Source organism: Setaria viridis, chromosome 6 (genome assembly GCF_005286985.2).
Source record: "Setaria viridis chromosome 6, Setaria_viridis_v4.0, whole genome shotgun sequence".
Taxonomy (NCBI): domain Eukaryota; kingdom Viridiplantae; phylum Streptophyta; class Magnoliopsida; order Poales; family Poaceae; genus Setaria; species Setaria viridis.
In genome coordinates, this window is record NC_048268.2 from 6,311,188 (window position 1) to 6,337,519 (window position 26,332).

Here is a 26,332-nt window from a genome sequence, read left to right on the forward strand (position 1 = left end):
GCTTAATAGATTCGTCTCGCCGTTTAGCCTCCACTTATGTAATGGGTTTTGTAAATAGTCTACGTTTAATACTCCTAATTAGTATCTAAATATTCGATGTGACACGTGCTAAAAATAAGCAAAGGAACCGAAGGCCCCTCAATTGACTTGCCGTTCGAAAAAAAAAACTTCAACTGACATGGGAAGTACTATTACAGTAATAAACGAAGGATAGGCCGGCAGGCTATCAGAAGCTGCTGCTGCTACTAGTGGTAGAGAGATTGGCGCGAGACGGCGAGAGTAGGTCCGGAGGCATTGACGCCGCCTGGCCCACGTCCTCCGCCGACGGAGCGACGCAGCGGGGGGAGCCACAGGCGCTGTAAATGGCGGTCGAGGGGAGTGGCTCTCACATGGCTCCGTAAATTGCTGGCCCGTCCGTCCTCCTGCAATCCTGCAAGCCCTGGCGCGGATCACGTGCATGGGGTCGTAGATATGAGGTCCTGTTTGGCGACACACCCATAAACTTTAAACTTTAGTACCTGTCACATCGGATATTTAGATACTAATTAGGAGTATTAAATATAGTCTAATTATAAAACTAATTGCACAGATAGAGTCTAATTCGCGAGACGAATCTATTAAACCTAATTAGTCTATAATTTGGCAATGTGGTGCTACAGTAACCATTAGCTAATGATGGATTAATTAGGCTTAATAGATTCATCTCGTGAATTAGTATAGGGGTTCTGCAGTTAATTTTATAATTAGCTCATGTTTAGTCCTCCTAATTAGCGTCCGAACATCCGATGTGACCCTCATAAAGTTTAGTACCTCGTATCCAAACATCCCCTGAGTCAAGTCAACAAACTTCCCCGTTGTTTCAGCTGTGGGGGTGTTTGGTTCCCACGCTAGACTTTAGCACACCTGACATCAAATGTTTAAATACTAATTAGAAGTATTAAATATAGAGTATTTACAAAACCCATTGCATAGATGGAGGCTAAACAGCAAGACGAATTAAGCCTAATTAGTCTATGATTTGACTGCTACAGTAACCATTTGCTAATGATGGATTAATTAGGCTTAACAGATTCGTCTCGCCATTTAGCTTTCATATGTGCAATTAATTTTATAATTAAATCATATTTAGTCCTCCTAATTAGCCTCCGAAGATTTGATGTGACACGGACTAAACTTTAGCTCAAGAAACCAAACACTAGATGCGCCTCTTTGGTGGAGCTTCGGGTGATTCCGACTGTACCTTGCACATGCCTTAACTGTACGATTTTACTACTATGGCAAGGAGTAAAATGAAAATCGAGGTAACTAGATGAGCTCCAAATTCTAGCTTCACCAGCTCCGACTCCTCTAGTGCTACAGTATCCATTTCAGGTGGAGTCGGACTGTGACGAAGCTCCGCCAAAGGAGCTCGTATATCCCTTGTTTCATCTCTCTCTCTATATAAGAAACGCAGCGGGTATAGATGGAGCAGATCTCATTCCTGCCCGGGCCTTATAGACGATACAGTTAGCATCAACTAGCCCCATCCCAGCAAGTGTGTTCCAGGAATCCAGGTCAGTGCTGTGTTAGAACCATCAGCCAGCCCTTTGTCATGTATATACTTTTGATTCATTTGTTAACCGTCGTTCTATATCTGTATACAGTAATAATTTCTTTGATGCGTGTGTCTATCGAACAGAAATTTGTTTTAAACCGAATCTAGACACTTGATTTGCTGATCCTTGTTCTGTGAGTTCAAATTATCCTAGTGCATCCCAGAGGCAAAGGCCCCGAAGACAGGTTTTTGTTTTTCAGAGAAACATACAAATTACCTTAAGTATAAGCATGTTTCAGATATTAGATGGTCTAGATTCATCCATTCATGGGTCAAATCCCGATCTTGAGATGCCGTTCAAAAAAAATAAAACTTCAACTGACATGGGAAGTTACTTTAATATGGTTGCGTTTGTGCCGATTATCTTGCTTTGAATGGTCTAGATCTGAGTCAAGTCAACAAACTTCCCCATTGTTTCATCGGTATATGCGCCTCTTGCACATGCCTGTTACTGTACTATTTTACTACTATGGCAAGGAGTAAAATGAAAATCGAGGTAACTAGATGAGCCCCAGATTCTAGCTTTACCAGCTCCGACTCCTCTGTATCAATTTCAGGAGGAGTCGGAGCATGATGGCGTTCCACCGAAGGAGCTCATATATACGAGTCAACAAAACTTTCCCTTGTTTCATCTCTCTCTATATATATTTGTAGTTGTAGCTGTAAACAAGTCCAGTGGTGGGAATAAGCGGGTGTTTTTTTTTTGATAAAGCAATAAGCGGGTAGTTTATTAGCTGCAAGCAATGGTGCCGGGCTGCCGGTTAAAAGACTGAGGGGGGTTTTGCCCGGCCACCTAACCTTGCAAGCGGGGTCCTACATTGATCCTAGAGCTAGGAGTAACAAAATGTACAAGGCATGTGACAAGACATGCCAGAGCCTGCACCAACTTCAACTGAGATGCCGTTCAAAAAAAATAAAACTTCAACTGACATGGGAAGTACTATTAATTTAATATGGTTGCGTTTGTGCCGATTATCTTGCTTTGAATGGTCTAGATCTGCGTCGAGTCAACAAAACTTACCCCTTGTTTCATCTCTCTCTCTGCAACGCAGCGGGTATAGATAGCAGGTCCCATTCCTGCCCGGGCCTTATAGACGATAAAGTTAGCATCAACTAGCTCCATCCCAGCAAGTGTGTTCCAGGAATCCAGGTCAGTGCTGTGTTAGAACCATCAGCCAGCCCTTTGTCATGTATATACTTTTGATTCATTTGTTAACCGTCGTTCTATATCTGTATACAGTAATAATTTCTTTGATGCCTGTGTCCATCGAACAGAAATTTGTTTTAAACCGAATCTAGACACTTGATTTGCTAATCCTTGTTCTGTGAGTTCAAATTATTCTAGTGCATCCCAGAGGCAAAGGCCCCGAAGACAGGTTTTTGTTTTTCAGAGAAACATACAAATTACCTTAAGTATAAGCATGTTTCAGATATTAGATGGTCTAGATTCATCCATTCATGGGTCAAATACCGATCTTGAGAAGATCTCGTGCCGGCTTGTTGCATACATAGTATGCATTTGGATTAACACGGTGGTTGAGCTATTGGGACAGAAAAGGTAGGAGGGAAAGGGGACAGAGCAGCAGCAGCACCAACGCATCATGGTTCATGGACCAAGAGCCGTGCCGTGCTCTGGCTGTGCGCCTGCAGGCGACCGCGCGCAAGCAGGGGAGGGGAGGTCATGCCTGCAAACCGCACGACGCGGCGCTGCTACTGCTAGAGCGAACATAGTCAATACAAGAGGAGCCATCTGCTCGTTGCTCGCTCCTAGGAGAATCTGTTTTCCCAGGAGTATACCACTAACGCTGTAATAAACTGATCCTCCTTGCAATGTATTTCGTTTGTTAAAAATGTGGTTTATTTCGTATGCCCCATATGTCAAACAGTCTCCATTGAAAGTAAAAAATTGTAGCTGTCTCATCCCTCAGAATTTTTGGATTGTAGAAATGGAAGATCTTGTCCACAAAGAAGTTGACGCCCTGCGGAAGATATTGACTGATACAAGTGGGGAGCCAATCAAACTATCATATGCAACTATAGATTACCTTGTAGGAGATTTCTCTGATGAAGACTGTGTGATTGGTCGTGGTGGATTTGGGGTGGTCTACATGGTACGATTTGCTCTTAAGTAACCCATTTATATATACTATCAGTTTTTCATATAGTTGCCCATGGAGAGACACGCTCAAGCCAATGATAAACAGAGTAATATGGTAAGCTGAACTGCAGGGAACTCTTTGGGATGCTGGTTCTCCAATGAAGGTTGCTATCAAGAAGCTTAATTCGACATCGCCAAGTTTTGACGACGAACAATTTGTTAAGGAGGTTCGATGCTTGAAAATGGCAAAGCACAAAAATATAGTTCAATTTCTAGGCTATTGCGCAGATACAGCTAACGAAGTAATGGAGCTCCCCGATGGAAAACATGTTTTGGTAGAAGCACTACGGCAACGGTTGCTCTGCTTCAAGTATGCACCTAATGGAAGCCTTGACCATTTTATTAACAAAGGTATAAAGCTTGCAAACTTTTGTTTTGTTTTTCTTTTTGGTTTGCGCTTGGATCGTTGAACACGAATTTCTTTTTTTTTTTGAGATTGAACAAGAAGTGCTGGTTCATCTTACATAGAAAATGTACGGGTCAGTTACTAAGGCGAATTAACTGGTCATTAAATTAGTCACAAATGCATATGCCGGCGCATTTGCACTTGTTTTACCAGTCCTGCTCCTGCCTATGAACAACTGTTATCAATGGTAAAAACTAAAAGACCAAATGTCAACATATAATGCACCAATTCCATCTCCTCGTCCTCCAAACCGCTCCATTTCCCCTGCCGCATCTCCACTGATACAGTGCTTGGTAATCCTTGCTACTTGGCTCCTCTCCTCCCTCTTCATCGCCGGTACCCATGTTTTTTTTCCCCTAGTCATCTGTGCACTGTTATGTGTTCTTTTATAAGCCAATTCCTTTAGTGCCATCAAAATTTACATGACCTTACTTCAGTGCCATATAATTTTATGAATTCCTTCAGTGCTGATGAATTTAAGATTTATCCCCTCACTACTGTTCCGTCCATATTTCTATCCATATGCTGTTAGGTGTGGGCTGAAAAGAAACTTCCGAGTGAGGTCCCACCTGTCAGTGCTCCTTTCAATCCGCATAACTTAAGAGGAGTAAACTATTTTTTTTCCAACCACACTTAACAACACATGGATGGAAATATTGACGGAATGGCACTAAGGGGTTCAAGCTTAGATTTAACGGCATTGAAGGAATTTCGTGAAATTTTATGGCACTAAGGGAAGCTATGTGAATTTTATAGCACTAAGGGAATTTTATCACAGCCGCCAGTGTCACCTTTAGTTTCATTTTGCCCACGCTTAGCGGTTCCTAGACTAATTACAGGTACATCTGTTAAACGATATTTGAAAGCGAAGTGGTCCAGGCTGATTCTATAAAGTGAACTATAAATGGATCGGATGAGAGCTGGAAAAAAAAACTAGTTTCTCTTACGGTATCTTTAGGGAATCAATTTTAGTCACACAATTACGTTTGTTACAGAAAAACTTCCCACGGAGGCAAAAGCAAGAGGAGCTCTATCAAACTAGCCTTTTCCCAATGTATTTTGTTTTGTTCTTCCCAGTCACTCCTACTCCAGCTGCAGTAACTTTTTTTTTTAGCATCACTCTCTTGTGTTATATTCTGCTCTCGAGTCTCGCTTTGTGAATGCTTAGAACTGCTTTGTGATGGTCCCACTGGCAAAAACTCTTTTAATTCTTTTTACGATTTCAAATCTCCTCTTCCATCGTTCAGTTGTACATTTGAATTCAAATGTTCACTAATTAGCACAGCTATTGTGTATGTTTTGCCAGTAAAACATTTGAGTTCTCGAATTATCTAGTATTGTGTATGTTTAGTATAGGTAAATTTAAGTAGAAATGTACTTAAAATTACCTTTTATGTCAAGGCTCATCTCCACTATGGATGTCATTTGAATTCTCTTCTGTTCACTTTTATAGGAAATTTTCATGCGATGGATTGGACTACACGCTATCAAATAATTAAAGGCATCTGTCAGGGTTTGCAATATCTTCACGAAAACCGTATTAATCATTTGGATCTTAAACCTGAAAATGTGCTGCTGGACATTGACATGGAGCCTAAAATTACAGACTTTGGTCTGTCAAGGTGCTTTGATGAAAAACAGAGTAGAATTCAAACTAATAACATTTGTGGAACACCGTAAGCACTGCCTCTTCAGAACTCAATGCATTTGTTTTGAAAACAAATCTTAAAAACATGCATTGTGCCAAGATGCTTCAACCTACCATATTGTGCCTGCAGGGGATATATTGCACCAGAAATTATAGATTGTGGAGACGTATCGTACAAGTCAGATATATACAGTCTGGGTGTCATAATATCAAAACTATCAACTGGATGTAGCATGCCTGGCGCTAACTATGTAAGGATAATAGACATAATCATGTTTTCCCATTTTATGTGCCAAATATTACAATTCTTACGCTTCCTTTACGTAGATGAATATTCTGAAAATTGTCTTTCTTTTACTGATATTGTTAGTAAAATATGTTAAACTTGCATCCTTCCTATTGTTTTGCAATATACTGTGTCTCCGTCCCAAAAATTTTGTTCTAAGTCAATTTAACCAAGTTTATAAAAAAATCAACACTTATGATACCAAATTTTGATTCATCATGAAATATATTTCATAATATTCGGTATTATAAATGTTGATATTCTTCTCCATAGACTTGGTCGACCTAAAGGTGCAATCTTTTTCGAACTGAGGTAGTATAGTACTACTAAATTCATTATTATGATCTTTAACTTCACAGTGGAATGAACCACTAGATGTAGACTACCTGTAAATATGCTTGCGGTCATCTTTATTACTGTGTGCTTTGTCTTTGCAGTCGAGTATATCACATGAACACTTGCAACATATGATGAAACGTGTTGACGAATTAGCTAAAAGTTGTGGGGATGATGATCAACATAAAAGACCTAATATTAACGAGTTACTTTGTAAGCTGGATGAGATAGAATCCGAGATTGAAACGGTGATTCGAGTGAATGGAACTTCAATAGACCAGGTACGACCATTTTTCTTCCCTCATGGACCTTGCATAGGGATCTCGCTACGTGGTGCATATTTCAGGCAATGAGATTATTGATTGTTTTAATGATTTCTTTAATCTTGATAGTTTTATTGATTGTTGTGCAATGAGATTCGGGTTGCTAGACGTATCTGGATATCCGTTCCAAATTGTAGGTCGTTTTGGTTTTAATAGTTTCATAGATATTATTATGCATCTAGGCAGTATATCTAGATGCATAATAATATCTATAAACCTTAAAACACTAAAACGACCTACAATTTGAAACGGAGAGAGTATGTTAATACACTCGCCAAATATACGATTAGCCAGTGGAAGAATTAGGAAAGATTCTGCCCGCGTGTGATGGGCAACTCGTCTGGACATGACGACCTCAGCACCCTCGCCTTGTGCGCTAATCCGTTCGGGAAGGAATTAACGATCAGAGTGCTTGAGTTTATTTTTTTATTCCCTTGCCTCAAGTGTTTGGAGGTCAATTTATCCTATGACAACTAGCAGTTGACATCCACAATGTGTAAAGTTCGGCCATGGTTCGATATTGAATTGCACTGGAGCTGCTATTACTGGCTGGTTCAAAACAGTGACCAAAAAACGCCATGCGCGGACCCAAGCAGTATATTGGCCGGGTCGGATGTGAGGTTGTAAATGGCTTTTTGATTTGGAACTTTATACATTTTTCTCTGAAACCTGAACTTTTTTTAATCCATTTTAACCACATTGTTGTTGAGAATTAGTCCAACATAATAAGATCATGAGTGTATATTGTGATTTTTCAAAAGTAAACATTTTTAGTCTACTATAATTCAACATTTCCAAGTAAAATGTTAAATTTGCTTAGTCGAAATGTTAAGTTAGCTTTTTTATATATTGTTGAATCAAGGTTTATAGAAAATGCTGAATGTATGTGGCCATACGGGAGATGTTACTGTTGCCATACAAATGTTAAACATGCCATTTCTAGTTATCGTAAAAAACTTGAAATTAAAATTTGTTGAATAAAGCTAGTCCACTGATTTGTTTATCGCACATAGAAGTAATAAATTTCATAGTTTCATAAAAAACATATTAATTAATTAGAATAAGTCCATTTTCACCATCCAACTATTGCCTTCATTTGAATTTGGCCATCCAATTCCAAAACCAGACGGAGGGGATGACCAGGATCGCGTGGATTCGTGATCAGTTTGCGGCTTAACGGGCAAGAAGCTCGTGCCAACCACGATCGAACAGCTAAGATCATGACTTTGCTGGATTTAATGGCTAGCGTAGTGGGGGGTTAATGGGTGACGTGAACCCACTACCTGCCCACGGAATAACCCGCATTTCGTATTTTAGAGATACTCATGCATACAACTATAAGTATTGTTATTTTTTATGTTATAGACTTTTTAACTGACACATGGCCTGTAGAACTACACCATAATTTTATTGTTAGGGTTTATTTTCCCGATCATATTTTTGTGACTCGACAAACAATATATTTTACGGTTGTGGAGATATTAATTTTTACCATAAAAATTGTTTCCTCAGCAAAGCATTTTTTTTTTAGTTCAGTCAAGGTTGACAATTCACATTTTTTGCAGGAGCCTCTTTATGTCCACCCCCGCAAACTGGTCTGGCCCTTGGCGGCAAACAGTAGCATGCCTTTCTCACTACATCTGACCAACAAGAGCACAGATGATCATTTTGCTTTTATGTTTCTGGATTTCGGCGGGGTTGCGTCCTCCTGCTCCATACTAGGTAACAAAGGAGTCATTCCACCCCAATCAACGTGGGGAATTGTCCTACACTTGCAACTACAAGCGGGGGAGTCGGCAGTATCGGAGAAGCAGGGCAAGGAAATGGTCATCGTGCGGAGCACCGTTGTAGAAAAGGGCTTCCGTAGTAACGATATCACTGTGGACATGTTCAAGAGACACCTTAGTGTGCAGGATATCGAGTTGGAAGTTATTTTTGTGGAACCACCCCAATCACAACCTCTCCAACTATATGAATTTGATCATAAGCTGCAGTTGGATGCAAACCGGGGAACAAGCCATGGAACCACACAGGTGAGTCTCTCTTTTTAATGCCTTTTGAGAACAGCGCTCTTGGAGTCGTACTCCTATGTATTAAGGTTCATCAGGCATCAGGTTCGAGAATAGCTTGCCCAACTAGCCAACTAGGTATGCATGTGTACGTTGAAAGTGCATGAGGCAAAAACTAGTGACCAAAAATATAATTGATGGCATACTCGGAAAATTTGTCAAATAACATTTTAGTTCCTCAAATATCCCTTCGGATCTATGGTTCCAATTAATTTATACTAGTGACCACTATCAAAGTTTGAAAGAAGGCTAACAACGCTTGCCGCGCGTTGTACTAACAAGTGCCCACTAAGGTACTAAAAAAAGGCTCTATCTTGGATGATGTTGCAATTTCTTCAAAAAAAAGCAACTTTATATAAGCTGCAAAATATGAAAAATCGTGTTGGATTCTCATAAAATATTTTAGGAAAAAATTACTCATAAATTTCCTGGATTCGTGTTTTGTACATTAAAATGTTGGCAGCTTTGAAATTGATTTTTCTTTTTGTTTTCAGATCGGCACTTTTTGCATATGAAAACCTTTGAGCTTCTCATATGCACCCTATATTCTTATACCATCTCTATTCTTACGTATATGATGTTTAGGGCAAGTAAATTAGAACTCCAAAACGTCGTATATTTAAGAACGGAAGAAGCACAAAGTTTGTCTCACTAACCCATTCAACAAAAAGGAACAAGTTTATATATCCAAAACAAGTGGCATCTATCAATGAGTTTATTCAATCAAAGGTTGCTCAGCGTTTTTGTAATGTTTCACTGGTTCTTTTAAAGAAATATATATCCAGGCGGGTCGAGTGGCCAGAATTAAACCATATTATTGCATTATTATTCTCTCACAGATATATGTTAAATAACAATATTGCGTGCTCCTATTTCAGACATGCCCTGATGAGTCCATTATGACTGAGCTGTTAGACATCTACCCCTTCGAGGTCGGATACCCGCCCAAACCAGAGAAGTTCTGTACGCGCACAATACACCTAACCAATACGACGGAGGATACAGTTCAGTTTTGGATGGTGCCTTCTGCCAATGCCAGGTACTACACAAATGAGGGTGGCACGGGGTCGCAACGATCCAAAAAGGTACCTGACCGTCAGCTTGGCTTTGTGCCGCCACAATCTACATATGCTGTCTCTTGGCTCTTGTGGGACGAAAAATGTAAGCCGACAAATACGGAGTCATTTGAAATCCTGATGGTGACTAGAACCGACGTGGGCCATCTCTCAGGAATTAAAGGCTATCCAGGGGACTTTGATGAACAAGTGTTCAACGCAGCCAGAGACAAGGGAGGCAAGGCGCACCGAGCCTGCTTATTTGTTGACAACAATAGTGGCCCGGACAAGAATTATCATAGATATGAACGTGTGAGCACCACGTATAAAAAGATATTTAATTCTGCTTGTGATTTTTTTGTGCTATTACATCATTTTACATATCCATGTGTAATTGTTAAATCTTCAGGTCTTAGTGACAAAATATTTCGGGGAAATTACATCCATGGACGTGCATCCTACAACGCTACTGTGAGTAAATATTTTGACTTTCTTAAATTAGTGCAGAATGGTTGCTGAGTTATATTATCCCTCAATATAAACGCTCTTCTTTACCTGCAAAAAAAATTATAAACTCTCTTCTTCTTCTTCTTTTTTTACATAACCTAGGGTTTTGACGGGCCATCAGAACTTTGTTTGCATTTGGAGAACTGAGAAGGTAGCAAAACCTTTCTAAATCTAAGTCCACCACTGCTGGGGAAAGCGCCTTCAGTACCGGGTCCAAACCCTCCTTTAATACCGGTTGTGCAACCGGTATTGCTAAGTCGGTACTAAAGGGGTCCTACTGGTTCAAATAATCGGTACTAATTTAGTACCGGTTGGTCTCCCCAACCGGTACTAAATTCTTTTTTATTTTCTATTTCTTTTCTCATTTTCTTTTCTGTTTCTTTATTCTATATTAGTATTTCGTATTTGTTTCCTTTACGTATACTAGTATACTATTATTCTAACACATGCATATAAATGAAAAATTTCTCCATTGTACCTTATTCTAAAAATCACAAATTACTCTAGCTCTAAAGTATAAAACTTAGTATACTAACCATGTATTAAGGGAGGATGAAGTTTCTAACGTTTAGAACACTTGAATGAGTAAAATCCCCACGAAATGGTCAAAAATCCGGCAGCAACTCCCCTATTTCATCATGAATGGATGAAGCTCGAGCTGGAGGAAATGGCTTGGGCAGGAGGAAGAAGATGCCTGATTTATAGGAGGGAAGTTAGTACCGGTTGGAGGCTACTAAAATGTTGCACATTAGTACTAAAGCCCCTCATGCACATTAGTACCGGTTGAAGCCTCCACCCGGTACTAAAGTGGCTCAGGGGGGCTCCTGGGGAACTAGCTGTTAGACCCGGTACTAATGCTCACATTAGTACCGGGTCAAAAACTAACCTGTACTAAGCTTCGGGACGAATGCTGAGTTTTCCAGTGACCCATTACTTTCTGCAGTCTTTTGTTGGGGAGTATTGGGCGGTGAATTGATACCACCAAATCGTTTGCACCCTTTGTTTAAATTATATTATAGAACCCTCAGGTACTTGAAGATCATGTAGTGGGATTTAATAAATTTATCAATGTTTTATTGCACCTTCTTTGTTCATTCTTTTAAATGACCAATCGTTATACTACTACTATTTTTAAAGAATAAAACGAATACACTTTTGCGCACATTTAACCCATTAAGCTTGCTTTGCTTTAGTGGCAGAATCATGTTACGGAGCACGCTCGCGGTTTCAAGGATGCTATGGATTTTGTGGTTAAGTTCATCGCAAGAATGCAATGGGTTCTATCAGGGGATAAAACTGGGAAAGTTAACGTGTACACAACAGAGTTGAAATTACTCCATACATTCACTGCTCACAGTGATCAAGTGATATCAATTGCGGTTCACCCAAATCATCCTTATGTGTTGACTTCATCTGATGACCTCCTGATCAAGCTATGGAACTGGGATAATGCCTGGACCTGCACTCGAGAATTCCAAGGGCACTTGAATCCTGCTACGCAAGTGGTCTTTAACCCGAATGACAATGCCGACAGTTTTGCTAGTTGTTCTCGTGCGTCGTACGACTGTGGCCGCCCTGGAAACGTTAAGGTTGGGCTCTCTTTTACCGCTTTATATTATCGTCGCTAATAGCAATTCCAAGCTGGATAACAAGTGCCTGAAATTAAATTTATAGATCTGGAGGATTGATTCCACCAATCCTGAAACTGACTTGTATGGCGGATTCAGAGCTATTGATTGGAGTGCACCAGTCAAAGATGGCCAGTATTTGGTTGCCATTGTGGAACGTGGATATACAGAGGTATATATGGATTCACCATTTTTTTTTCTCCATTGTTGATATGGTTACTACTACTCTCTGCACGGAGTATTACTATCTCCCAATCTGTTTTATTTTTCATTTAGGAACGTGGAAAATACCTTAACGGCTTAACCACTAACATCACTTGAGCTTTCATTATATAGTCCAGGTTTATATCAGTCCTAGATAATTTTTACAAAGTCGAGTCTGAATTACATAAGCTAAGGTGACCTGTACTCGGACTACACAATATTCTATTTCTAGTTTATTACGACCCATACTCTAGCATCCCCTATCAGTCGTAGCGGGAGGTGATTGGTTTGGAAATCTCATGCTTCCATCATTTTCTCCGCTGCGTATCTGATGAATTGTCCGGCACCATACCTGGAGGTGCATGATGAGTCCCCTTCTATTGCCGTCCCTTATCTCTTCTACATTCCCTCCCACAATCATAACAGGAGTGTCTTCAATGAAAGTGATGACAGGGACGTTCTGACTACAGATATTTCTGTTGCTGATGAGTTGCTGTAGACGTAGCCGATCATGATGTGTGGCTTGTGTACTGTACATGCATGTGTAACCTCTGCAACCCATGCGGATACGCCCACAAGCCAGAAGCACGTCATGGCGATAGCGCCGCGTAAACCGGGACAAGGAGGGGCCGTCGTCCTTTTATTTTTATTCCTTCGTGATTGCATATGGGACTCTGCCTCGCTTGGAGGACCTAGACCTAGGGCCACCCGAGCCTTACACCTCCTCCAATGGTTGTATATGAGCTAGTTCATAAAATATTTTCTCATATTTTAATAGGAGAGAGAAGAGCTATCTCTTGATTAAGAGATAGTCTCATACATGCACATCAAGATTACGTGGAGATGACGTGTGAGGTCATTTATATTATGAGCTATATGCTAAGAGTTAGATCATTGGAATGATTGTCTCCTGAAGTGCTTAGAGCTAGGTACTAACTCATACCATTGGAGGAGGCCTTAGTCCTGACCTAGTATACTCTAATATCTCCCCTTAGTTTATGGTCTAAAAAAGATAGGCACAGTCCACCGATAGAGCAAATAATCAAATCACAACAGAGCAGGCTGTTCAAGCCGTCATCCTCACCTGTCGTCTCACATCGCCTCTTTACGAGTCGGACAATGCATCTCGCGACAGCTCGGCTGGTGTCGCCGCCGCAGCCACTGCCTGGTGTGCTGGCCACCCATGGCTGCCGGAGCGAGAGCTCTCGTGAGCTCGCCCATGGCTACTTCCTCCTCCGCTCCTCACATCATCTTTCCTCTGGTCCTCCCCATGCTTAGATTTTTTTTATGAAATAGGAGGGTTTTATCCCTGCTGATTATATATTTAAAGAAAGAGGATAGATACAAGGCAGTTTGAAACTAAGGAAAAAAGGTTAAAAAGAAAATCATGAAGATTACAACATCAGCTCCAACCATTCAACCATTGGTTGTTTCCAGACCTCTTTTACTCTATGCAAAACTAAAGAATAAATTGTCTTGAAGCGTGCGATGGCTCCTTGAGTTATTGGTGGTATGTCCCGAAAGATTGAATCATTTCTTGCCATCCAGATGCACCAGCTCATAATGATGATAATTTCCATGAGGAAGGGTACCTGAAGCTGAGTTTTGAAAGAATTCATAATGGAAAAAGGATCCAGTTGCAAATCTGCAAAAAGGCCTAAATGGATCCAGCAGTCTTGTGCAAACGAGCATTCCAACAGAAGATGAAAGAGTGTCTCAATTCCCCATGCTCAGGTTGCGTCGCTGCAGTGCACGCCACCGGGTGGAAGGAGGCAATAGGCGGTGCCACCATGCTCCCTGTCACTACTAAAAAACAGTTTTCGGAGACGGTTGAAATGGTATTTGAAGGGGCGGACGTGCCACCTGCTCCTAGCTTTATCAGCTACAAATAACTGTTTGTAGGAGTGGGTAAAAGGCTCGCCCCTATAAGTGTACAATTTGCACAATATAAGCGTACACAACAAGAAATTCACTAACTTTTGTAGGATGAATATAAATTCTTTGTAGGTGCACTGGTCATAATCCAATGAATCAAATACGGTCACAACTCCGTTCTTTGGCTGTATCATAAAAGCAATCTAGTAACCCCTGCAAAAATATTGTATAAGGTTTTTTCAAGCATGAAAGAGTAAGTGTATATATTATAACAAGTGGTAGAAATTTAGACTCACTGGAAGTTGTAGGGTGCCCATATGTAATGCCTATCTTGGCACTTAAGCATCATATATACTATGTATCGGTGTTTAGACCCGGCAACCTACTGAGGGGGGTGCCCGAGGTAGTGTTTTGGTTAATGGGGCTCGTCGAGATCAGAAATTCGATGGTAAATGCAGACACATGATTTAAACAGGTTCGAGCCGCTAGATTGCGTAATACCCTACATCCTGTATGTTGGTTGGATTGAATTGCTTTGGAGGGGGTCCCTGCCTCGCCTTATATAGTCAGGAGCACAGTTACAGGTCGGTTGGTTACTAGAGAACTAGTTGGATACGACTAGAGGAGTCCTACTCTATTACAATGAGTACTTTCCTAATTCTCGACTAGTTCCATGTAGACTATGCCGTTATGCACCATGGTCTCCATGTTAGATGCATCTCAGTGTCCAGCCCCATATTTGGGACTGTCCAAAACTTTCTGGTAGGCCCATAGATGTATGTACGACAGCACCCACCGATATGTTAGTGACTTTTCCGTATACAGTTCATCAAGGCTCTTTTATAATTTCTTCGGTGGATTCTCTTTAATTACCTAGTACTTTGCGTGATCGGATAGGTATAGTCAAACTGTACTAGCAACCTTTTGGTCCATCACCTTCTATTCTTTGTTAGTTATCTTGTCTGGTTTGCTCCCCTCAAGAGTACCAATCTCAACCCTTGTTGGAAATCACAATGTACTGCCACACACTGAAAATCCCTTCAAATTTCTCTACTTGATCCCACATCCCTAACATTATCTTGATTTTGTGCTCCCTAGCATTGTTGACCTTCTTATAAAACCAAATCAATCAAACTTGGCTTTGACACCACTTGTTACAATTTAATACCCTAATTATCCGCAAGAACCCTTGAATCTTGAAAGGTCTTGTAAGTACGACATAAGCTTGCACCGATCAAGAACAATGTAAATGAATCTTGTAGAAAATCCTAAATGATAGCGTTGGAGCAACCACGACAAGAGAATATAGGATTTTAGTAAAATCAATCGCAAATTCTTTAAGCACAACTCCACAAGTGTACAAGTGATTGTTGCTCTCCAACAACCCTATACTTAACCCTCTAGAGCCCTATGATTCTTATCATGTACAAGAATCTAGTGATGTAGACATATCGAGCCTATCTCTCTTGAGCATTTCTAATTATCTTTTACAAGTCTTAGATGAGAACTTTGTGTTGGTTTTGTTTGCCCTTGGATTGATTGATTTCCTAGAGCCCCCACCTTCTTGTTTACATAGTCCCCTCCAAAACCACCAAACATAAAATTATGAGTCATGCTTCTAGTAGGATCCATCGCTAAGTCCTAGAAGAGCTATAAGTTGTAATAGCACACCCTTTTGAGTCCTTGCCCCCAAGTAGGATTTGATGAGTCACCATATAACATACGGGAACACCTTAACCTCTAGGGTTTCCTGGACTTTTATTATATAGTTCAGGGTCATATAAGTCCTATATAATTACAAAGTACATTCTGAATTACATATGTTAAGATGATATACTCAGACTACAATATCCTAATTCTAGTTTCTTATTACTCATCCTCTAACAAGGGCATAGATATGGTCTCCTATTCAGATATTTTAACGTCAGTACCTTTTATGAGGGTTGTTGTTCATAATAAATCTGCTTCTATATCATTGGCATTTGTCGAATCTATGTGTATACAAATGACCAAACTTTTGGAAGTTGGAGTTCACGCAATCTAAAAGGAAAACCTATTTTTGAAATGGAGATATATAGTATTATTCTTCTGTTTGGTTTGCGTCAGATTTGGGATATGGAGAAACAGAGATGCGTTCACAGTATTATATGTGCTGGCGTCCACACGCAAGTGGCTTGTCACCCGACGCTTCCAATCGTAGTTGCGGGCGATGAAAAGGGGGTTACTCGTATCATTAACCTCAATACGTTCAGGTAATGCTTCATACTATTTGTTTATTTATTACTACCCGCATCTTGCTACAGTCCAGCTTTTGACACATAAGTTTGCGTCTCTTGTACACTTGCTTTCACCTTTTGGATCAAGGGATTTTAAGATGAATCCTTTGAGTTCGATTTTTTAGGTCAAATTTCAAATCTATGGCATCCTTTGAATTTATCCTAGCTAGGATATCTAAATATATACATAGGAATTTTATCGGAAATTTAAAATGACGTCCAATCTCTATTAAATCTTTCTCTTCTTCCCAATTCTTATTTTTTCCTATGTTCCATCTAAACAACCAAATCCTCCTATTTTCTTCACAGTAGAATACAACTTCTTGCGCTTTCTGATCCTACCGAATCTCTATTTTCTTATGTATTCCAAAAGGTCCCTGTAACTATTGGCCTGTGAAACTCTTTAATCATTTTTGAATTAAACATAACAATGCTGGATCAATGGTATTTGACTTAATTTTGCTCTTCACAAAATTCCTGTTTAATGCATCTTTTCCTTAGTACATTGTGTTTAATGGAGTCGGTTTCCTTCTTTTATAGGGTGGAGTACATTATTCCAGCAGTTGGCAATGACCCATTGATTGCTTTGGGATTCAGCGACATAGCAGGCTACAAAAGGTAAACAATATATAATCATGTTACTTTTAAAGTCCTACGAGCATGTTTACCTACGGCTGGACTGCGTGCTAGCTTTGGAATGGTTTGCGCAACTCCCATGCATGTCATGAGTACAAAATATTTCTATAAAAGTGGACAAAATACAGAAAGAAACGTCCTTTACGTTTATAAACTATACTCCCTTCGATTTTAAGTATAGATTGTTCTAAGGTTGTCTTAAGTCATAACTTTTTAGTTTGACCACGAAAGTTAAAAAGTCTATAGATGTTATTTACAGTATAAGGTTGATACTAGTAGATGTATCATGAAAAGTAGCAGTCTTATACTCCCTCCGATCCGTATAAAAGTAAGTCCATTTATGACTACAGACATCTAGTCGGAAATACACTTATTTTTTATGGAGGGAGCGATACTGATACATAACTTATGCATATTTGAGACAACATATATATAGATATATTGTTGGTCCAAATTTTCCTTTATAGACCATGTTGATGTCCTAAACCGCTTCTATTTTGAACCATAGCAAGTACTCCCTACGTCTATAAATAATATAAATACAGGACGTTTAGGACAATCTTGTTAGTCATAACGTCATATATTTATGGATGGAGGGGTAACATTTTTGACATGCAAATAGAGATATACCACGCAACACTAACTCGGAGGCAAATAGAAATTTGCATTTTTATTCTCATTTTCTAGTATAAAGGTAATAAAAATGTACTATTCGGATATATTACACTTGTGTATTTTTTCCCGAAGAATAACATATGGTGAACTACTAAGGAAACATATTGTTAATTGCATCTTTGTCATTTGTGGGGTTGTTTGGCAATACTGGTCATCCCTAACTATAGAAATTCTTAGAGGGCTACAGTTGTAGTTAGATTAAGAATCTTTTGTTGACACATACAGTTCTTATTTTTGAACAAATACTCCCACCATTCCAAAACGTAGATGGTTTAAGTTTGCCTTTTTTGTGATCTTGCCCTACTTTAAAGTGCAATTGTGTTTTTATCCTTGTTTTCACTACAACACATGTGGCCTTCAGTGACATTTCATTTATATCATAAAAACTGGTTTTTCGTCATGCTTCATAATCTATGACGCTCGCATGACGAAAATTCGTCCATTGCCTATACCCTGTAATAAAAGGCATTCTATGATGAAAACAAGTTATTCGTCAATAATTTTGTGATGATTTTTCTATTTTCACTAATTTATGATGCTCTTTTTTGTCATTATCAAACCAAAAAAGGTCATAAACTATTCACAAGTCCATGCAATTTTACCCTTGATCTTTGCGTATTTACCCATGTTTTGATCATTGACTAGGGGCAAAATCGCATTGGCTTGTAAATAGTTGAAGGTAAAATCACAAAGTTGAGAAAATGAGGGCAAAATCACAATTACAAATCAAAGTAGGGGCCAGAACACAAATACCCCTTTAAGTTTTGTCCTATGTCAAACTCCTCTAACTTCAACCCATGTCATATATTTAATGGTGTATTCAATGTAACTAACTAGATTTCGTAGATGTTGTGTATTTTTCTATAAACTAAACATGATTAAAGTTAGAGAAGTTCAACTTAGAAAAAAAGTAAAATTACTTTCATTTTAAAATAGTGGGAATATAATTTAAACCATTTAATCTTTATATGTACCTAGATTCGTGTGTCCTGGACCAAGATGCTTGGCTCATTAATAAAGTAAGATGCCTTGATATTCCTGGATCGATCCGTGCCAGGACTCTCCATACTTGCGGGATATGAAGGAGTGTGTTTATGTGTGTGCATGCGCATGGAGCTACTTCCACCGTCATTATACCATCATGTATATGTTTATACACTAGTTCTAAGATACTCCAACGTGAACTATACCAAGAATTCAAAAAATACTCCTATTTTTTAATATATTGTAATTATACCTTGATAATAGTATATAAAAATTAGTATGTTCACATAGAGTACTCTATGTATGCTCACATATACTCAACGTAGAATTAAAGAAGGAGATCCTCAACTATAAAGGCATAAGGAAAATACACAATGCTCTTTGGTTGCAATCTCGCCAAGAAGCTCACCCCATTTTAATAGGCTAGATTCTCATACGGATCAATACAACCCGTTGCAAACATGACATAGAGTATTAATCTAAACTCAGGGGGCTTGTATTGTACATGCATGGTTCGATCGTACCGAGGTATTGCCGTTTGGGCATTCGTCGGTCGGCTTGCATCCGCCCTCGCCAGCGTTGCTCGCCAGTGCTCCTCGCTCCACACACTTCGCCTCTGCTGCTTGTCCGCTCTCTTCCCGCTGATTATTATTCAAAGCTATACTTAGTACCGTCTCTTTTTTCTTTTTGGAAACCAAATGCATAGTAGACTCTTCTTTTGCCGAACTTTAGTCTTCTAACAGTAACTATCTTAATTAATTTTGTAGCGTGATGATCGGACGTAAGAATATGGTGTCACACGTGGTAATTGATTTGGAAACATTAGCAAGTCCACATAGGCCACGCTTCTGGCACGATAACAATGCCAAACAGAGCGAGAAGATATGCAAGATTGACCCTTCCAAACTATCTGAAGACTCCCTCCTCACCGAGAACAAGGAAAGCAATAAAGCTGTAGGTGACAGATCAGCGTCCACAAAGGCAATCTTCTTTTCAAAATGTAGATCGTTTTGTCTTTTCTAGTAGATATATAAATTTTACTATGCACCGAAATATAGGATTATGTCTAGATACATAGTAAAATCTATGTACCTAGAAAAGCTAAAACGACCTACATTTTGAAAATGTAACGGAAGGAGTAGTTTAGCTATTGTTGAAACTTCAGAAATAACACCAACTCCATAATAAACCTAGCTATACGGAGTCGTCAGCATCTTACTTCATGTCCTGTAGTTTGAAGCTCATTTGAAGCACTGGAAGAAATATTAGAAAAATATCAATTATATGTATTCATTTCCTTTTTTTTATTCAAACGCATGTGTGTGTGTGTATGTGTGTGTGTAGCAGTCTTGCTTTATTATTTTTATTTTATTGCTTTAGACTCTGCCCATATACGTATGTGTGCTGCACAAATACGTGTTCACCACTCAGTCCTTGATATGCATTCTCACTCATTATCATTTTTATTTTATTGCTTTAGACTCTGCCCATATATGCCTCTTTTGTGTTAGTAGCCACTGACCAAATTTGCAAGCAAACTTTTTCAAGTCAAATATTTTTGGTGTTATTTGGTTCAGGTAAGAGAAACCTTCAGGTATCAGGGTGTGGGCATCGCAGTCTGCACAGAGTATACAAAAATAAACTGCTGATGCCTGCACAAAACAATCTGAAATAAACTGTCTGAAGAACTGAAGTCCGGTCATCTATTTCATATATTTTTTCCCAAAAAAAACTACTACTCTATGTTTGTTTATATGTTGTTTCAGAAAACTATAGTGTTAAATATTCCAGAAACCACCGGCGTCAAATAACAAAAAATGGAGGTAGTACGTTGTACATTTCACCATTGATTGGTGGTTTCCCTTAATCTAACTATGCCAGAATATCACCATGAACCATGAAGTTGACTAAGGTTAATGCAAAGGTTTGCCTAAATCGTGTGCAGATGCGCTGATGTATGTTCCTTATCAGAAGATAGAACAGTTATCTTAATCTGACGCATTAAAAACTTTTAGCTTTTTTCGTTCTTAAAAATACTTTGTGGGGACTGAATAAAAAGCTGATCATTTATACAAGATTATTGAAAAGGTCACATTGTTTCTTGCATTGTATCACACAGCTTCCACATAATAAAAAAGTTAAACAGCCAGGAAAACAATCAGAAAATCGTAATTGATATCATTGCAGTCATGTAGAACTTAATTATTTGACAGATTCAGCAAAAGAAAACCTAGGAAGGTACCTTCCACCAACATTAACTAATTATTTGACAGATAGTTGTAATGTTTGGCACAAACTAATAAGGTAACAGTTCTTGACATAAAGGCAGCAGTTTGGAAATTATGCAGCAGGTTGTGGCCGGTATAGCTCCCTTCTCAATACAGTCATGGTCTTTCACCACGGATCCTTGTAGCCAGATGGACATCTTTCGGCATGATCGTCACGCGCTTGGCATGGATGGCACATAGGTTGGTGTCCTCAAAGAGACCCACAAGATATGCTTCTGCCGCCTCTTGCAAAGCAAGCACTGCATGACTCTGGAAACGCAAATCACTCTGCAAGAATAGTCATGAAGTGATAGAATATAAGAACAATGCGAAAAAAAAGTAGTTATTAGTATCTACATCCTACAAATGTTTCAGATAACAAGAAAAACATGTAGTGATTAAAGCAACGGTATATACTTTGTGAAGCTGGGCAATCTCCCTCACCAGCCTCTGGAAGGGCATCTTCCTAATGAGCAGCTCAGTGCCCTTTTGGTACTTGCGAATTTCACTGGAACATTAGAGAGGAAAATGGATCATTTGAAAATAACAGGAAATTAAATATAAAGATGAGATGAAATTCATACACAGTTATTTGCATGAAATACAATCATAGAAAGCTGCACATACCGAAGAGCTACGGTACCAGGGCGGTAACGGCGAGGCTTCTTGACCCCTCCGGTTACCGGTGCTGTCTTACGGGCAGCAGCCTATCGTCGCAAAACCATAATAGAAAACAACTGTTAACATGCAAATGCATTATTAAAGGATAAGTAACATGCAAAATTTACATGCACATACAAACATCCTTGCAACTAGTTGCTTCCTAGGGGCTTTTCCTCCAGTTGAATTCCGAGCTGTCGTCTTAGTGCGAGCCATCTTACAAACAAAATGGTAAATCATGATCATCAGTATAGAAATACTCTTTTAGAAACAGAAAATAAATACTTGTGTAAACCAGTAATCTGCATCTAATTGATATGTGCACATGTTGTCTAACTAAATCGCGTAATAGGAAAATTTGAGAACATGTAAGAAAAATATGAATTGAAATGTGGGCATGTGGCTTACTCATTTGCAGATAATGACTACAGCGCAAATAAAAGACAAACAAAAGTGCTTAATGAGGACTAGGGCATTGCCACATCGGATGGGTACAAAGGATTTCAGAGGGGAGAATAAGCTACAATTTCATCACAGGGATGCAAAGAAAAAGGGCTTGCTTTAACACGGAGAAGGATAGAGTTGCTTCATATGAAAAGAAGTACAGTGAGTTCAGTGCATAATGGCGCCCTTATGAGACAACAGAACCCCAAACAAAGTCATGTAAAGAAAGTTATCAACTTGTACGAAATAATCATGAATAAAGCCAGTCGAGAGTGGGGATTACTGTCTACCTTAACCATATTAAGATTTGCAATATAATCACACCCATAATTTCACAACATCAAAACCCTAACCATGTACACTTATAATTAAAACCTGCCAAAATGGCCAGCATGTACAGAATATAGGTCACCTGATCTGTTGGTACTGCACAAATTGAAGCACTAAGAAGAAAAGGTAAACATGAAGGAGATGGATCTATTTACCTCGCTTTCACAGATCGTGTGTGTAACCTTCACTTTGATGCCTCGTTGGTCTGCCGTGGTGCAATTTGGCCGTAGGGAGGGGCGCTATTTATAGGCGCCTACGCGAGAGGGCACAGCGGATTTAGGTCGGTTCCTGCATGATCGGACGGCTTTGATTGCGTTGTGCTGCGGATCATTGTAGGCGAATGCTGGATTCTTATTGGCCGGGGGCCCTGTGACGGGGATCGTTAAGGAATTAACCAGAGCATCATTTACAACGTATAGCCTTCCTTCCTTGAAGTTGGATCAAAAGTCTTTCCATCGCCACTGGAGCCATCGCCTGGTGCTAACGACTACAACGACAACCCTGCTGTCCCTCCAAAGCCGGAGAAAAGTGACTATATTCAAGGTGAAGCTTGGCATCTTGAAACGGTGGCCCGGGGGTTGAATTGGGACTTTTTCAAATTTCTAGAGTAGTAAAAGCGAACCTTAACTTAGATTTCTAGTGTTGCCTAATCTGCAAGGTTCAAACCTAAAAACTAAACACACTAGCAAACAAGGAACCAAGCTAGGAGAGCAACTATCATGATCATCATTTCCTAAGACAAGATATAAGCAAAACAAGCACAACTTGAACAAGAGCAAAACAACAAGTAAATTGCAGGAAGTAAATGCTCAAAGGAAGTGCTCAAATGTAAAGAGATAGGATACAAGACAACCGAATTTTTTTCCCGTGGTATTGAGGAGTTGACGCTCCCCCTAATCCACGTTGGAGCACCCACTAAGGGTTTTGCTCCGCCTCGAACCACCAAGATTTGAGTGCTCACTAAGAATGTCCCTTCTCCATCTTCGGAACAGCGGACTTCAAACCATATACAAGATCAACCTTTTGGGGCTCCCACAATCTCCAAGAGCTCACCAAGAACCTCTGGATCACCAAGACCGTCCAGGTGACGTCAAACACCATGAGTAATAAGCCTCAATGATTCAATTGACCAGCACTAAGCTCCGCCATGAACTAGATGCTCACTTATCACTCTCAAACACTAAGAGAAGTCCTTAATCTTGCAAATCACAAATCACTTTTTTTTGCTCTAGCATACTCTCATTTTTCTCATGGGCTTCTTGAAATCTTCAGGGTGTCAAGAGCAACTCAAATGACCCAGGGAAGGGTATAAATAGGCTAGGGAACACCAGCTAGCTGTTAGGTAAGTGATGCAGAAAAAGCACATCATCGAATGTTCTGATGGTCTCCATCCTCGGGGCGTCGGAACATCCAGTCACTCACATGACCAAATTCTAGCCGTTAGAAAAGTAACAATGAAAAGTTCATCCAGCGTTTGCTCCAACAGTCTTGAGCTAAGTATCGGATCATCCGGCGCTGAAGGGAGGTTGGCCCAAAACCTTCTGTCAGCTTCAATTGAAAATATGGTTCCTCCGATGCATTCATCCGACGGCCATCCACAAGGTGTCGGATCATCCAGTGCTGAAGGTCCAAAACTCAAAAACCTTCTGTCAGCTGGAATTGAAAATATGCTATGTCCGATGCTCTGTACCAATTCATCTAATGGTAGTATCAGAACAAAGGATGTCGTCCTTCAGAAATTCCAGTCCCAGAAAATTTATCCGATGCAACTAAAAAATAGGGCGTCGGATCATCCGGCGGTCCCTTTATCTGTATAACTCATCCAATTCAATCTCCTTTGAGTTTTTCATCGATTTCTTCGCTTCTTGAGTTCTTGCATGAGTTGTTTAAGCTACCAAGTGCTAGAGAGTACTGAGTGTGCATCATTTTCATGGCTAGCTTCACATGATCAAGCTACTATCATCGAAATTTCTCTTAATAGTACGGTCCATGAGCTACAAACTAACAAAACCTATACTACACTAAGTGCCCTTCATCTCCTTGTGATATTTAGTTCTAGAAAGGTCCTTAGCCTTATCGCATTAGCTCCATGTCCGTCATTGTAATTCAAATTAGGGGTCTACATTCTAATTTACTCGTGATGAGATAACCAATGATATATCTGCTTCAAAACACACGGGTTAGTCACAAGTATAAAGTTGTTATTTATCACCGTAACACAAACATCTGTGATAGGGACACACGGCCACAAATAAACGTCGCTTGCCACATTGAGCACGTGGATTAGGACAGATCGCTTGTCACAGTGTACACGCACACACACAACAACTCATCAAGGACCGGTCATATATGTAGGTAACGCTTATCACTACAAGAGTGTACATCTTTCCCGACAGTTTTTTCCTAGTGGCCAACAGTGTTAGCATCACTAGTGTATTTTCTAAGTTCCCAACAGTATTAGTTGTATAATTTTCTATCTTTTCCAACAGTTTTGATAATTACCAACAATGTAATCCCCCACAAACTCATTACCTACAGTTTTTGCAGCTATTGAACCTGTTGGCGCTAAAAATCGGCCGATGATCTTCAGCGTCGGACACACGACCCCGGAAAATTTGCTTAACTCCTGTTCAGGTTATCACCCTGGTGCGGTCCGCGTGGCGTGCCAGTCAATCTGACCTGTTGATTGACAAGGAAAGAAACATATTAAATTCCAGAGGTTTCAATCGGCTAAAGTTCCGATCTGTCTCAAAAAGCGTATCAGCGAATCGACCGATTTACTGTGAGGATGACCGGCTACAGAACAGCCGATGATCACGTAGTAATTGTAAAGAAATTACTAGACTAAACTAAACAACACTACAAATATGACCTTGAAATAGATCTAATTAGCTATGTGGCAATAAATAAGAATAACAGTAATGAAGCCGACAGTTTGAATCTCAAGCTGGATAACTGGTGATAAAACTAGAAAAATAGATAAAACCTATAATTCTAGTTAATATCAATAACTGGTGAATAAATCTAAATAAAATGATAGCAATGCGCCCGAAGTTAAAGCTTAGATATTACTCGATAAACGGAACTTACAAATCGGCCGGAGATCGTGTCGATGCAGCCCTGCCAACCCGTATGAACTCGTGAAAAGAAAAAAGGTTTTTGGCGAAAGTCGCCAACTTGAAACTAAAGTGCGAGGAATAAGTAGATTTGTTGTATTGATTGATGTGTTTACAAATCTCTAGAGACGGCTATTTATAGCCTGTTACAACTGATTTCCTAACCGACTAGAATCTATCTCCAATTTTAAATGATAACAAATATTTACAAACACAACTCGTATCGGAGTTGGTTATCGTATTCCACGGGCCAACCTTCTCCCTTAACTAATCTTCTTCTCCGGCGCACTTTAGGCCCATACTGGCCAAGCCACTCCAACTTCCAATTGGCCGACCTTCATCAACTCCGTTCGCCAATCGGCCGAAACACTGTAGCACCAATCGGCTGATTCCCAACTGTAGCTTTTAGCCTGCCGCGTCAGCCAATCTTTTCCTCCCTTGACGCTGATTCAAAACATGTGTCAAAATCCGGCGTCAACACATGCCCCCCAGTTTCGGAGTAAAACATAACTTTTACTACGAAATTCTCTTTAACTTTCTCTCCGAGACAAACGCGGCAAAAACTCCTTTCGGTTTTGCAGTCTTCTACCTGATGATTGTAATCTTTTCGAACTGGGTGCCTGAGACAACCGCTCCTCCGAAATTCGTGTAGACGGCGCGGTAAAAATCCCGCCTTTACCCCTTCTCTCGAACCGTCTTTAAATACCAGCATTCTCTGCCGCTTCTTCTCCATGAACTCAGTAACTCTCCTTTCCCCGGCGAATCATCTTCCATCATATCCCAGCACCCCTTTTCCTCCCGATCGCATTTCTCCGGCGATCTTTCTTTCGTTTTCATCCCGCTTTATTCTCTTCA

General features: G+C 39.8%; 2 protein-coding genes across 14 annotated transcripts; one reads left to right on the plus strand and one right to left on the minus strand.

The window, feature by feature from the left end:
• The first annotated feature begins 1,335 nt into the window (after positions 1 to 1,335).
• LOC117861118 (uncharacterized) lies at positions 1,336 to 25,096 on the plus strand. Of its 13 annotated transcripts, XM_034744610.2 has the most exons (17): positions 1,337 to 1,553; positions 2,647 to 2,744; positions 3,148 to 3,401; positions 3,539 to 3,705; positions 3,824 to 4,103; positions 5,612 to 5,834; positions 5,937 to 6,057; positions 6,530 to 6,709; positions 8,317 to 8,784; positions 9,699 to 10,187; positions 10,285 to 10,346; positions 10,485 to 10,533; positions 11,576 to 11,971; positions 12,057 to 12,182; positions 16,196 to 16,341; positions 16,906 to 16,983; positions 19,428 to 19,967. In XM_034744610.2, the coding sequence occupies exons 4-17, from the start codon at positions 3,541 to 3,543 to the stop codon at positions 19,681 to 19,683; spliced, it is 3,039 nt and encodes a 1,012-aa protein (XP_034600501.1). In that variant the 5' UTR covers positions 1,337 to 1,553; positions 2,647 to 2,744; positions 3,148 to 3,401; positions 3,539 to 3,540; the 3' UTR covers positions 19,684 to 19,967. The 13 variants fall into 13 exon arrangements, with proteins under 13 accessions (XP_034600504.1, XP_034600506.1, XP_034600505.1 ...); XM_034744613.2 differs by lacking the exons at positions 3,148 to 3,401; positions 19,428 to 19,967 and adding an exon at positions 24,909 to 25,096 and having other exon boundaries at positions 1,336 to 1,553; XM_034744615.2 differs by lacking the exons at positions 3,148 to 3,401; positions 19,428 to 19,967 and adding an exon at positions 22,006 to 22,320 and having other exon boundaries at positions 1,336 to 1,553.
• On the minus strand, positions 20,810 to 23,641 carry LOC117861121 (histone H3.3). The gene is made up of 6 exons (XM_034744623.2): positions 23,207 to 23,641; positions 22,517 to 22,728; positions 21,726 to 21,803; positions 21,555 to 21,634; positions 21,345 to 21,435; positions 20,810 to 21,215 (listed from the first exon to the last, which is right to left on the minus strand). Exons 3-6 carry the CDS (start codon positions 21,801 to 21,803, stop codon positions 21,045 to 21,047), a joined length of 420 nt encoding a protein of 139 aa, XP_034600514.1. The 5' UTR covers positions 22,517 to 22,728; positions 23,207 to 23,641; the 3' UTR covers positions 20,810 to 21,044.
• Positions 25,097 to 26,332: the final 1,236 nt, after the last annotated feature.